We start from the raw sequence: 15,462 nt of genomic DNA, 5'->3' as shown, positions 1-15,462 counted from the left end.
GAAATATAGGTAGGATCTATTCAAAAGGTGAAAAATACCATTAACCCCTTTGCGCTGGCCGCCGTAGCGGTACGGCGAATCGTACCCAGATCATATACCGGGCGATCGCCGCGGGTCGGGAGCCGGTTCCCGATGCAAAGTGGTTACTGTACCTCCTAAAACATTCCTTAGGGGGTGTAGTTTCAAAAATGGGGTCACTTTTTTGGGGTTTCCACTGTGCGGGACCTCAGGGTGTCTCCAAATGTGACATGGCCCCATAGATTTCTTACAGTGAATTTTGCCGCAGCTTCGCTTAGGAAGCCTGCCGTGCGCCAATACTGTGGTTTTAGACAACACTTGTGGTATTGCCGTGTTCGGGAGACAATGGGGAATAAAAAGTGGGGTGTACTTTTTCCTGGTCCCCCTTTTCAAAATCAAAAATGTGGGCCTAAAGCGTAAAAAACGTACTTTTCAATTTCCTCAACCAAGTGCATGAAACTCCAATGGAGCGCTTGTTGGGTCAAAGTGGTTACTATACCCCCTAAAACATTCATTAGGGGGTGTAGTTTCCAAAATGCGGTAACCTTTTGGGGGTTTCCACTCTGGGGGTACCTCAGGGTCTCTCCAATACGACATGGCCCACTGGATTTCTTCCAGTGTAATCTATTATCCCAAAAACCGCCTAGCTCTCCTTCTGTGCTGAGCCCTCTTGCGCACCCATAATTTAGTTTACATGTACATGTGGGGTGTTTCTATAAACTGCGGAATTGGGGTAACCAATTTTGGGTTTGGGTTTGCTGTTAACCCTTGCTGGGTTGCAGGTAAAATTGGATTACATTGGAATATCTGCCAAAAAATTGAAATTTTGATATTTCACTGTCATTTTGCTTGAATTCCTGTGCAACACCTAAGGGGTTAACAAAGTTTTGAAAATCCGTTTTGGACACCTTGAGGGGTGTAGTTTGCAAAATGGGGTAATGTATGGGTGGGTTCTGTTATACAAGACCCATAAAGTGACGTCCGAACTGACTTGGTCCTTGGAAAAATGGGTTTTGGAAATTTAGTCGTAAACTTTAAAAATTGCGTATAAAACTATGAGCCTTATCACATCCGAAAAATATAAAATTTCATTTCCAAAATGATGCCAATGTGAAGTAGACATGTGGAGAATGTAAACTAATAACTGTTATGGGGGGTATCAGCATTTTTGTAAAAAGTAGAGAATTTCAAAGTTCAAAAATAACGAATTTTTCCCAAATTTTCGTGTATTTTGTAATTTTTTATGCAGAAAGGTAAAATCTATTGACTCACAATTAGCACTACCATGAAGTACAATATGTCACGAGAAAACAGTCTCAGAATGGCGTGGGTAGGTGATAGCGTCCCAAAGTTATTACCGCATGAAGTGACAGGTCAGATTTACAAAAAATGGCCTAAGCATTTGGGTACAAATAGGCCTGAAGGGGTTAAGCTACTGATGTGCAAGGGCTATCATATCAAAACATAAACTACAGACATGCATCTACCTAAAAACACCAAAGAGAATTAGTCACTCCGGGTGGTACCAATATCGTCAAAATTGGCTCTTGGCTCATGGACTATAATATTCTCTCTATATACCTTTCCACTTAACTCCAGGATTGCTTCTACTCGACTTGCTGTTGAGAGTAAATGGCGGCAACTAATCCCTTCTATCACTGATGATCAGTGGAATGATGCCCTAGAGGTACATACGATGGTGTCGTCAGCCGCAAATAATAAGTTAATTCAACTATATATCCTGCATTAATCCTACCTGACCCCGAGTAGACTGTATAGATTTGGCAGACTGGTAACTGATGAATGTCATAGGTGGGGGAAATTGGAAGCGCACTTCTGGCATCTTGTTTGGAGTTGTGGGATAATAAAAAGGTACTGAAGTGATAACTACATTAGAACGGATAATTGGGATACCAATGTAGTTCAGAGTTACTGTATGTACATATCTTGGGTATTGTGGATGAAGAATTGTGGTTGCACTATAATAAAATATTTCTCAGGGAGGTTCTATTTATTGTTAGGAAAGCAATAGCACTAAGGTGGATGGGGGGAAGCCTCCTACTATTAATCAGTGGAAAAAATTAGTGAATGATATAATACCATATGAGAATATACTATATAGAAATAGAAGATGCCCTCAAAAATTCCATAAGATATGGGAGAGAGGGTGTGATTCACCCTTAACGCATCTATCCCCTAATGCCATGACTTCATCTATCTCACGATATGAACACTGATGTTGTCCCTGTCAACATATGGAAGGTGATGATGTGTGTAAACTGCAAGAGTGTACTTTTATTATGACCCAAACTGGTACGTGATCTGATAACCTGTAAATTCAATTGAGTGTGCAATGCTTCATAATGGAAATTATCCTAATATGCTATGTTCTATATTGTTTGTTCACTTTTTTTTATTTGTTTACTCTATTATTGAGAGTGTAATGTACCTACATGTTATTGTAAAGGGTGACTGTTTGGATCATTGTGACCATATACTATGATATTATATCTTTGTAACTTTATCCTGTGGAATCTTTCAATAAAAAGAGTTTATAAGATTACTGTACTTGTTTTTATTATGTACTAGCTGAAGAGTCCGGCGTTGCCCAGGCATAGTAACTAACTGTGGTTAGTTATAACAAATTATAATGATATATATATATATATATATATATATAGAGAGAGAGAGAGAGAGAGAGAGAGAGCTGAGTGTATAGCCCCGCCCACTCCACATAGCCACACTCACTCTAATATCCCACATCATCTCGTCAGCCAGAGCCACCGGCCTACTACCCCTAATATCCCACATCATCCCGTCAGCCATCGCCACTGGACTACTACCACTAATATCCAACACCAGCTGTCAGAGCCACCGGACTACTACCCCTATTATCCCACATCATTCCGTCAGCCAGAGCAACTGGACTACTATCCCTAATATCCCACATCATCCCGTCAGCCAGAGCCACTGGACTACAACCCCTACTATCCCACATCATCCCGTCAGCCAGAGCCACCGGACTACTACCCCTATACCCCTAATATCCCACATCATCCCATCAGAGCCACCGGACAACTACCACTAATATCTCACATCATCCCGTCAGAGCCACCGGATTACTACCCTTAATATCCCACATCATCCCATCAGCTAGAGCCACCGGACTACTACCACTAATATCCTACATCATCCCATCAGAGCCACCGGACTACTACCCCTAATATCCCACATCATCCTGTCAGCCAGAGCCACAGGACTACTACCTCTAATATCCCACATCATCAGCCAGAGCCACCGGACTACTACACCTAATATCCTACATCATCCCATCAGAGCCACCGGACTACTACCCATAATATCCCTCATCATCCTGACAGAGCCAACATTGGCTGATTAAAATGATACTTTGGTTAGAGAAATCCGTTTTGTGTTTCTTGTTTTTAATCTGTGTTTGAATTTTTAAGTTAATGAGGATGCTTCATGCCAGACCAAGAGAAGTTCCTGATTCTGGGATCCCCCTGCAGTCTGTGTCAGAGGGTGGTCTGTGTCGGCATGGTAATAAATTGTGTTATTTCCAGCTTTACAGAAGGATGATAACACCATAGAAATGATAAGAATAATAGGCCTCAGTTACCACAACTGTCTACAAGAAAAACTGTTGCTCATAGCAACCAATCAAAACTCAGATTTCATCTTACAGCTCTGGTGAAATGAAAGATGCTTAGTGATTGGTTGCTATGGGCAACACAGGCTGTGTATCCTGTTGTGGTCAAGAAGATGTGCCTATGATATAGATATAGATATTTAATATATATATTAGATTAGATATTTATTATATATACTAGATGGAGGCCCGATGCTATCGCATCGGGAGGGCAGTAATGTCACGATGAAGGCAGGCTTTGCAGCGTTGAGAATCTCTCCCCCCAAGTTCTCACCCACCTCTCTACTCTTTCTCTCCCCATGTGCTGACTTCTCCCGTCTGTGCTCTCTTCTTTGACCTATCTACCCCATGTGCTATCCCCCTTGCCTGCTGTCTCTCTCCTTCCCTGTGCTGTGTTCTCCCCTCATATGCTGTCCCGTTTGAGCTGTCTCCCAACTGTGCTCTGTCTTTCTCACCCCTGTGTCTGATCATGTACAAAACATGCCACAGCTACTGAGCAGGGGAGGAAGCAAAAGACAATACTGACATTACAGCAGGAGATCGCAGAGGATACATTTTGTGAGGTAAAATATTGTTTAAAAACAGTCAGTGAAATATTGTACCTCACAAAATGAATCCTCTGTGATCCCCTGCTGTAATGTCAGTATTGTCTTTTGCTTCCTCCCCTGCCCAGGAGATGTGGTATGCTCCGTACACTGTCAGACACAGACAATTTTTAAAATGAACTTTCGTTCATGGGAAAACCCCTTTAATGTCACCGACTTCCTCTGCCTGTAGACACGTCGTGCATCTGCCGCCGGGATCAGCTGAATGATTCAATGCGCATGCGCGGAAGTCCCTGCTTCTGCTGGTGGTACAGTGCAAGAGGCTGCGTGAGTGTGTGTGAGTGTGACTGAGTATGAGTGTGTGAGTGTATGAGTGTGTATGGGGCGTATAGTGTGTGTGAGTGGTGCGATGGTGTTCCGCTGGTGGTACCACGCAAAAGGTTGGTACCAGCAACAGTTTCCATATTGAGACACCCATCACTTGGGTGTCCCAATATGGTGGTTGATGAACTTTCTCCGCTTGGAATTCTGGGATACGGTGACATCTGGACAGAACAGGAAATGAAAACATTACAAGGCGATTATATAAATAGATATGTATATATTAGTTATTGTGTGTGGAGTGGGCATGGCTTGCACTTATGCGTACATACATACACACATACACTCATTTATATATATATATATATATATATATATATACCTCCTCACATGTAAAATGCAATGGAATAAATGGCGCTATAATAATTATTATCAATAATAATAATAGAAAGCATCCATACAGATACAGAATCTCTATGTACTGCGGAAAAGAGATTTTCCAACATGATGACAAATGGGGTCTCATTTCTGGAGGAGCTAGATACAATTGAAAGGTTCAGTCACAAATAATTGGCTCTGTAGTAAGAACACTAACAGAACAGGGTACTTACCACTTTCTTTGCTCTCTATAGGATGTCCTTTTGATTGATATATGTATTGTTTTTATTGCAGGTCCAGTATTTGTGGTGCAGTGGTTATTTGATGAGGCTCAACTGACGGTGGACAATGTCCATTTGAGTGGTCAGCCAGTGCAGGAAAATCAATGGAACTATATTCAGAATTTGGGTCGTGAACTGCGCAACACTTTGAAGGATGTGGGGTACATATCCAAAATGATCTTGACTTGGCTGTGACAACTCTGCATGGCTTCGGCGACATTCACTGACTGTCCTTTCTTCTTATAGGGCCAGCTTTGCTCCAGCTTGTCTGTCTCATGAAGTCATCACAAGGAAGTAAGTCTCATAACCTCCTTCTACTTGGTCTTCAGGGAAAATGTCATCTTTCAACTGGAAATTTAGCACTGACTGCTCTGCATGCCAGCAGGCAAACCATGAGCGTCCTATAACAATTCAATGTAGCAAAAATGTCTAAAATTTTAGGTGAAGAACCCAAACTTTGTGTAAAACTGAAACTCGGTTCATGAGAATTTGTACAACCTTTAAAATAATTTGTGTTTTTAAGTGTTGAAGGTCTGCTTCTGTCAGTGAAATTAATCATTCTTGCTTTATTCAGAAGATAAAACCCCCTATTCTTACAGCTGAGAAGTTGATATATAGTTGTATCCATACTAGACAATCCTATGGGACTACAGGATGATACATTTTGCCTATACTGATACAGTGCAGCAAACTATCTGAGAAGAATTTGCTCACACAGAATTGTGTGATATGAATGCAACTGTATAAAATGCTGAAACCTTGCACAGACATTATTAGTCATGTATATTCTTCTCTCATAATACTACCAGTTTATATTTTGGCCCACTTTAATGGGAATTTTTCAGCAGGATCCCCACCTCCCTATCAGGATCCTGTCAGCGCCTGTGAACTGCCACGGCTGAACAGGGTGACTCATCCACTCTGCGGGAGGGCCCGGGGTCAGATACTGTGAGGAAAGCTCAGGCAGACGGGACCTGGGACGCTGAAGGTAGTAGGAAGCACAAAGACCTATGATCATGTGACCACAGGGGGCGGGGCTTAGCGTCCTGCTGCTGGGAATGAGTGCAGGATGCCACTACAGGGATCCTGGAGTAGAGGAGAGGTGAACTTAGGTAAAAAAAACAGGGGTCATACACGGAGAGGGCGGCACGGTGCCAGAGGGCGAGCAGAGAATAGTCAGAACGTAGGCAATAAGTCATACACGGAGATAGCAGTGCAGTACAAGAGGGACAGGCAGAACTCGTAACAGGGACAGAACCAGATCAAAACCAAACAAGCATAAAGTAGCACAGGCACAAAGCACAGGCACAGACACACCAGGGTCGCACACACTCGGCCAAGGGTCAGAGTATAAGCGACGAGGAATGACCCCCACAATGAGGCTATAAAAAGCCTCCCAGAATCCCAGAGTGAGGCCGTCCAGATTAACCTCTGAACTACCTAATCCCACAAACTAAGCAGATCATGACACTCCCCCCAACTATTTATATGCACTGTAGATCTTTCAAAAACAAGTCAAGCAATACTTTACATGGCCAATCTGTTACTAAGAAATTAGTGTTTGAATTGATATGCAAATGAGGTTAAAGATCTAAGACAGATCTGAAGCCTCTGTCCCTGCATCGCCTCCTCTTGCTTGACCACAAAAAAGAGGTATGCAAAAGAACAGGGTGTGAGGCATCGGGTTTCTGTAGCTGCACAGCAGAGATCCCGAGCCTTGCATTCGGCAGTCTCCCATTCCTCTCCGGCCGCAGAGGAGGCTGCTCAGTAGACTCGTCGATCCAGGCGCTCTGCTCAGACCAGCTCTAGGTTTGGTTGCTGCTGCCACCTCTGGTCCAGCTATAGCAACGCATGCTGGTCAGCAGCGAGCTACTCCAGGGACTAAGTCCTCCTTTCGGTCCACTGAGCATGCTCTTGGGACGATCTCTCATTGGAGATCAGAGGTCACATGCTCAGGTCCTTCTCCAGCTCGGATTGGACCATCAGGAAGGTCAGGAAGGTCCCGGAAGGACGCTGCTATAAAAGAGCCCCATGGCCGTGCGGCCATGCACTAGTATAGACAGTATTTTGTAGTTGTGTGTGTGAAGATGGATGTATGTGTTCTGGTGACTGACTCATTAAGACTCCCTCCCTCTGGTTGTGCATGTGTATAGGGTATTGGAGATAAGTCAGCGCCTACAGGTGGCATTGCCTATGTGCCACAGTGCATCCAGTCCTCTGCACCACACTTAGCGCCTAACTGTGCCATCCAGCACAAGGCACTACTATACTGCATAAACCAGCAACCGCCAATGCGGCACCGTGCGTTAACATTGCGCTTTCCAGCAATAAGGTTAGGCTGGTTAGTGGCGTCCGCCAGTGCGGCGCTGTCTGCACCTAGTGTTATGATTGGGTCAAGCCCAAGCTAAGCCACAGAAAACCAGAGAGGTTGGTAACTAAGTGGATTGCAGACCCATGATCCTATCACACAACTAGCAGTAGCCGTGGAGCGGAGCGTGCTTACGATTATCCTAGACGCCTGTGCACAGCCGGAGAGCTAACTAAGCCTATAGCAAGAAAGGCGAAATCTAAACTGCCTCAGAGCAGACCCCAAAGGAATAGATAGCTCCCAAACATATATTGTCGGTGAGACAAGATGAAAAAACAAACGCATGTAGTAAAATAGACTGAGCAAATGATGGGGCCCAAACTGACTGGACAAGAAAGGAAAGACACTGTCTGCAATCACGCAAAAAACCCTGCAAAAAAGTCCAACACATCTGATGCAAAAAATACTGAAGTTGCACGACTTCGCCCACTATATCAGCACTCTGGTATATTCTGAAAGCAGAGCAAAAAGAGGCCAATCTAATAAGGGACAAAAACAAACTGGCACAAGCAGTAACATGTGGATGGTGATTCAGCACAGCCCCAGCCGGAGCTGTCTGACCCACACAAAACTGAAATAGACAAAACCAGATCAAATGTAAACAGAATAGCAAATTAACACTTAGCTGAACATGCAGGGACTGAGCTGGAAACTAAGACCTCAGGAGGCAGGAAGAAAATCACCAGCAGGGATAGATGGAGTCGGCCGTCTTAAATCCCAGTCTGAAACCCCAGATCTCCAATCGTCATCCTCATTATCAGGTGGCAAGCCTCTGTTAATCAGATCAGCTCCATTACCTCCAGTAACCACCAGAGGGAGCCCAGAAAGAGAATTCCCAACCCCTCTGTCAATTTGACCAGCCCCACTACCTTCAGTAGTAACCAGAGGTAGGCCAAAAAGTGAATTCACAACACATAGTGTGCTTTATCTTTAAGTTGTTTATGTCCAGGCACTGCAGTAGCGGTGCCGAACGCTAGTGGGTCTAGAGGGACTCTGTCCTGTGACCACAACACTAGTGCTCACTCAGCGGTATCGCGGTCCTGTGAAGCAACAGGGTCCACTTCCTATTAACCAGGCAAAGTTAACCCGTGTGTACTAGTTATACCGCCAGTTATTGTCTGCAATTACTGAGCAGCCGGTAACACCTCTGCACGGTGGACTCCGGGATGCGAACGCACCTAAATACCATTTCTATTATTTGGTGCGTTCCGCCAGCCCCTAACATTATACTAGCGCCAGGGTCTGGCTAGCAATGGCGGACGAAAAGCGACTGCTGCAGTACATCCGGCAGCTGCAGGGCAGGTTGGAGGCTCTCGAGCATTCTGCCTCAGCTGTGGATGTTACTGCGGTCGCTGTTCAGGCAGCCACGGAGGCTGTCTCCCGTGTGACTACTGCCATCCCTGCCTCGACTTTGTCCCGCCTCCCGCTGCCCGAGAAGTTCTTGGGAGATAGTGCTTCTTGTAGGGGTTTCGTGATTCAGTGCTCTATACAGCTGAAGCTTGCTGGTAGCACGATTCCCCTCCGTGCGGGCTAAGGTGGGATTTATTATTTCCCTCTTGTCGGGCAGGGCTTTGCAGTGGGCCACACCTCTGTGGGAGCGGGGTGATCATGTGGTGCAGAGTGCCTCGCAATTCTTGGGCACTCTGAAGCAGGTCTTCCTGGGACCGCGCTCCGACTGCTAGCATTGTCACAGGGCTCGTCCATGGTCAGCCAATTTGCCATCCAGTTCCAGACACTGGCCTCGGAGTTAGAGTGGCCAGATAAGGTCCTCATACCGGCATTCTGTAGAGGTTTGGCTGACCATGTGAAGGACGTTCTGGCCACCAGGGAGATTCCCGCTACAATGGAGGAGCTTATCACCGTCTCCACCCGTATAGACCTTCGCTTTACCGAGCGAAGGTTGGAGCAGTCCCAGTGTAGGCAGAGGTTTAGGTTGACACCCAGTTTTGCTAAACCTCTGGAACCTCCCGATTGGGCGTCCGAGCATCAGGGGGCTTCCCGTGAGGGATCCAGGCCCCGGTCCGCTCGAGCTCCTTTGATCTGTCATGGTTGCCGGCAGTTCGGTCACCTTGCCAACCGGTGCCCACAGCGGCTGGGAAAATGCTCGCGCCTAGTGGCCGTAGGAGGCGTCTCACTAGAATCCACAGTGTTTTCCTCCAAGTTGTCCTTTAAGGGGACACTTGAGTTTGGTTCTTCCACTCTGGTGGTGGAGGTTTGCGTGGATTCCGGAGCAGAGGGCAATTTTATATCATCTGTCTTTGCTCAACGGCACGCAATACCACTGGTTATGATGTCTAAGCCAGTCACCATCAGAGTACTGAACGGCGTGACTCTGCCCTCACAGATTACCTACCAAACCGCTCCACTGATAATCTCGGTGTCTCCATCCCATCAGGAGACGATATCCCTCCTCGTCATGCCCGAGGGTGTCGACCAGGTCCTTCTAGGGGTTCTCTGGTTGCGGTTTCACTCTCCCAATATAGAGTGGTCCTCGGGGAGAATTCTAGCTTGGAGAAAGTCATGTGAGGGTAGATGTCTGAGGGAGTGCATCCAGGTTGCCTCCACCGAGGTCCCCGCAGATCTTTCCTCGCTCCCCAAACACTATCGACAGTATGCAGACGTGTTCTCCAAAAAGACACCGAACACTAGTGGGTCTAGAGGGACTCTAACCCCGTGTCCTTGGGGCAGGGTCCTGTGACCACAACACTAGCGCTCACTCAGCGGTTTCGTGGTCCTGTGAAGCAACAGGGTCCGCTTCCTATTAACTGGGTGAAGTTAACCTGTGTGTACTAGTTATACTGCCAGTTATTGTCCGCCATTACCGAGCAGCAGTTAACACCTCTGCACGGTGGACCCAGGGCTGCGAACGCACCTAAATACCATCTCTATTATTTGGTGCGTTCCGCCAGCCCCTAACATTGGGATCACCTCAGAATAATAATAAGTATATTTTATTAATCATACAACAAATCAAAAAACAAGAGAAAATTAATTTAAAAAGCCCACGGCTCTATAAAACAGACAAAGCAACCCATGATAGAACTGCCTACCCCAACCAACCATAATGCACGTGAAATATACAAAATCCTGTATTTAGACGTACATTGCTACAATGTATTAATACCCTCAATCCACTATAATGGGAAGGACTAATCCAACTTGTTTACAATTATGTTACAAAGTGCTGCCAACACAATATGTAAAGAGAAGCAAATAAATAAAGCATCCATTTAATTATTGGGGCAAATATCAATACCTATTTGTGCTAATGCCACAATCACATGGAAAGCAAAAACAATAAAGCACTAAGATAGAACTTTGCAGGTCAGACAAAACTGCATGTACCAAAGACAGCGGACAAAGATAGTAGTACTACATATGGTAATATAGGTACTTAGTAGTCCGTAGTTGCGCAATGATATCCAAACCCCTGCATGTCCATTGGTGATTGGAAAGGGGCCAGGCCCCACGCGTATCGCCAAACTAGTGAAAAATGTGTAATAGAAATGCCTGTATGCATGTGTGTATAAATAAAGTAAATCCTAAAATATTATTAGTTAGCTACCAGCAGTCAGCAGCGCTCACTTACGATTCCAATGCTTGATGTCAAGCAGCACAGAGGCTGTCAGTGAAGGAGGAGGAGACGGCGCAGGGTGAGGAATAGAGTTGGAGTGACAAAGGTTCAGCCCTACCAAAGCAATTTGCATATCAATTCTAACGCTCAATTCTAACAAACTGGTCATGTAAAAGCAATACTGGGCTACATGCATATATAAATAGTTTTGCGGGTGGAATCCTGCTAACAGATTCCCTTTAAGGCTGGGGTCACACATGCGAGAAACTTGTACGAGTCTCGCATCTTAATACCCGGCACTGCCGCTGGCACTCGGGACCGGAGTGTGTGGCTGCATGAATTTCTATGCAGCTGAGCGCTCCGGTCCCAAGTGCCGGCGGCAGTGCCGGGTATTAAGATGCGAGACTCATGCGAGTTTCTCGCATGTGTGATCCCGGCCTAATCACTGTTCTCCTGCAGTGTGGTCTAAGCCTGGATTCCCAGAATACATGGGTTCCAAGCTCATGGTTCATGCGCAACAACCTGAAATGTACAGAAACACATAAAAGGTGAAGAAAACTCAGTACTTCAAATGTATATGTTTTCAAAAGTAGATTTAATATGTAAGCAATCCATATATAAATGTGACATTTCAGATTGCACAGAAGATAGAGGTATCAAGAAGTCAGAAGGACAGCACAGTGTCTAAGGCGACTCCTCTCATTATGGCAGGCGCCTTGCACATGGTGCTGTATTTCCAACTTCTCATTGGTACTGCTATCTACTACTCAAGTCAACCTTCTGATGAAGGTCTGAGGGTCTGGACCAAAATTTTACACCTATATTTAGATTGCCTACAAATTAAAGAATGTTCTATTCCAAACACATCATTTTAGAGTGTTAAGTATTCCTCACTGATTGGATTAAGGAGTGATATCCTACATGTGCACCCAACCATGAGAAGTTCCAAGTACCTAGTCTACTATAAGCAACATATGAAACTGGAGAGTGCAAATGAATACTCTATCTAATGGTACACTTTCTAAATACTTTACACTGTATCTGTCCTTTAGTTAAAAATTACTTGGGATATAAAAATATTGTATTGTAAAAATCATGTACACTGATGAGAAAAAAAAAATACTTTTTAGATTTTTATTTTCCATCGTGGTTAAGAAATAAGTATTTTATCAATGGCTAATTCTATGGTGCTGGGTAGATGACCTATCTGACATCTTTGGTTCCTGGTCCTGCTTATTATAGGGAAAGCATTTCCTACAGTCCTGCTCATCTTTATTGGCACCCATGAAGTTTAAGCATATAATGTGGAATATCTCCTGAAACAATTAATCAAGTCAAACCGTTTCTTTTATGTAGAGCATTCAGATTAAATATAAAAGAGCAAATGATAAACAGTAATTTAAAACAAAATACAATGGGAGGGAAAAATAGAAAAACTTAAAGCTTGCTGGTATTGCACCCTTTACATTAAATTAGTATCAAAACACATTTTGACCCGCCTGTGGCAATTCACAAATGAGAATCACCTGTGTTTAATTGTGGGTGCCCATTTGACATGAATTAGCCAATGAATGATGACTTCAGTGTTTTAAAAAGCCACATGGTAGGCCCTTTTCCTTTGTCACAATAGTGAAGAAAAAGAAGCTGTCTGAGGACATCAGAACTGCTACGCGTATTAGTAGCAAAAACAAGACTTCCAAAGGGTTTTAAGCCATCTCCAAAGACCTTGGTATCCCAGTTTTAACAGTGTGTAATGTTATTAAGAAGTTTGCCATGTATGGGACTGTCAAGAACATCCCTGGATGTGGAGGAAAGAGGAAAATTGACAAGAGATGTCTTCGAAGGTTGCGAATGGTAGAAAAAACACCACATCAAATATCCAAAGACCTGAAGACCAACCTGAATCAGTCTGGGGTTATGGTTTCAACAAGTATCATATGCCGCACACTAAACCAAGCAGAGCTTTATGGCCCAAAGCCAAGGAAGAAACCATTGCTGAAGAAACAACAAAAAAAAAGAACAACTGATCTTTGCCAAATCACAATCCTTCTGGGAAATTGTTCTGTGGACAGATGAAACAAGAATAGAGTTTTCTGGCAATGCAAAGGAAAAGACCATCTTTCCGACCGTTAAGCATGGTGGATCTTCCACCATGCTGTTGGATTGCTTTGTTGCATCTGGTACTGGAGGCCTTGACAGTATCACAGGAATCACGAAACCAGAGAATTATCAAGAGATTTTAGAGCAAAATGTCCTACCCAGTGTAATAAAACTTGGTTTGAGTCGAAGATAATGAGTACTCCAGCAAGAGAATGACCCAAAGCACACATCCAAAAGTACACAGTAATTGTTGAAAAAGAAAAAATGACCATCAGTGACTCCTGACCTCAATCCCATTGAAAATCTTTGGGGTGAGCTGAAATCTGCCATTGGGAAAAAGAACCCTGCAAACGTTCAAAAGCTTGAACAATCTGCAAAGGAAGAGTTGGAGAAAATACCAGCTGAGAAGTGCTAGCTTATAGATGGCTCCAAGAAACGTATGGACTGGAGGCTGTCATCAATGTCAAAGGGTATGCATCCAATTATTGATTGGGTTGCCATTATTGCTGCACATTCTGATTATTTGGTTTCTTCTTTGAAATTGCAACATGTAAGTTGAAAAACGTTGTTTTATTGTTATTACTTTGGACCACTAATTAAAAAATCCTGAGAATCTAACTTTGCTACATTTCCATTTATTTCTGAGGATATTGTAAAGTCTATGAAAAAAACGAAGGGCTGCCAATAATGGAGAGCAGTATTATAAATCCACCCATAGGCAGAAAATGAAATCTTTATTGTCCAACAATTAAAGTGGTATTAAGATTCTGGGCACATGAAGCTTATTGTGTAATATTGACTTATACTTTACATGCATATGATTTTGCTTCCACTTACATTATAAACTTTTTTTTCTATAGTCACTGGACAGAAGTTCAAGTACGTGGGACTACTCTACCCCGTGCACTTCATTGCTGGGATCGCAGTCTACAGGAAACTAATAAAAACAGCAAGATCCCCTTAAAGGGATGTCCCTTCCACTTAATGGACAGCTGTCCATGGCCACAGTGTAACCCAACTTGCCCCTCAATCAGAGACCATTTCACTGGGCAGGAGATGAGCGTGGTCCAGTTTCTCATGCATCTTGGCTTTGATGTTCAAAAGATGGCAAGCCAACAAGGAATGGAGCCAAGTAAACTGCTGGGTGTGCTTAGTAGTTAGTTATGGGCAAGCTCCGTGTGAAAGGCAGGAGGCCTGATATTTATGAGAAGGGTGTTTTTAGGTGTAACTTACCTGACCATGATGAAGTGAGTAAAGTACTTAAGAGGGCATGAAATGGTAAAAGAAAGCAAATTCACCAGTTATTGTCAGATGATCACCACTTTAGGAGGCTTTGGTAAGTGTAGCTTTAGAACAGAGCCACAATCCAACTATAAATGAAATGTCTGATCTCCATAGACTCCACAGTAATGTGGGGACATTCAATGTGCCCTTCTCTATAGTGACTCTTTAATCTGAGACCTATAGAAAATAATTGTTAGATATTTTTGTAAGATACTATTTTTTTTTTATAAAGCTAAGCAAACAAACCTCATTTCTGGGGGAGCCATGTTATTTATTGGAGTTTGTAAATCCTATTTATGAATGAGGGCAGGAGAGCTGCCTATGTACAGTTGTAAATAGTACCTGCATGTTCTGTATCATGGAAATTGTTCCCTCATTAATAAATAATTCTATTCTGAATGACGAAGTAGTTCTTTAATTTTTTTTGCATGTTTGCCAAATATTGTTACAATCATTCAGTGCAATGAATTACCTTAGGGTGTAGATACACTGCATTTGTATTTGGTTTATTCACACAGGGGCCCAGCGAGGGATCCGATACTGTTTTCATTTATACTATGTTTTTTTATATAGTGAGCAAAGTACTGTCCTGGGACATGAGAACTGCTGTGTTCCTATATGAAATCTAGATTCTCTAGTGCCCTCTAAGCATCTGTCTGTGCTCAGTATATGTTTGATCTGCTTTTATGTAGCTGGTCTTTGCTTATTCAGATGTCCGTACAAATCAGTCCGAGATTGGACCGCAATACACAGGTTACAGCTCCCCCAACTCAAGCGTGGTGCGTCAGAGAAATACATGAAGCTGTCATGCTTGGGTTAGGAGACCCACGGCCAATCTGTACATTAGTGGTCCATGCTTGGAACGATTTGTACAGACATCTGCATGAAGTCCTTACAAGGAGCCACAGGCTATACTATTGTGTATG

General features: G+C 43.7%; 1 protein-coding gene across 3 annotated transcripts in view; it reads left to right on the top strand.

Moving 5' to 3' along the window:
* Positions 1–14,938, top strand: part of NOTUM (notum, palmitoleoyl-protein carboxylesterase) — a 149,912-nt gene extending 134,974 nt beyond the window's left edge. For all 3 annotated transcript variants that reach the window (XM_073588118.1, XM_073588116.1, XM_073588117.1), the window contains exons 10-12: positions 5,224–5,371; positions 5,457–5,504; positions 14,113–14,938. In XM_073588118.1, the coding sequence (XP_073444219.1) occupies positions 5,224–5,371; positions 5,457–5,504; positions 14,113–14,413 (497 nt within the window). In that variant the 3' untranslated portion in view covers positions 14,414–14,938. The remainder of the gene's footprint in view (positions 1–5,223; positions 5,372–5,456; positions 5,505–14,112) is intronic.
* The last annotated feature ends 524 nt before the right edge of the window (positions 14,939–15,462 follow it).

The sequence above is a fragment of the Dendrobates tinctorius genome, unplaced genomic scaffold (assembly GCF_039654945.1).
Source record: "Dendrobates tinctorius isolate UK_male_01 unplaced genomic scaffold, ASM3965494v1 ptg000103l, whole genome shotgun sequence".
Taxonomy (NCBI): domain Eukaryota; kingdom Metazoa; phylum Chordata; class Amphibia; order Anura; family Dendrobatidae; genus Dendrobates; species Dendrobates tinctorius.
Note: the sequence above shows the minus strand (reverse complement) of the source record. Positions and strands in the feature narration are given on the sequence as shown.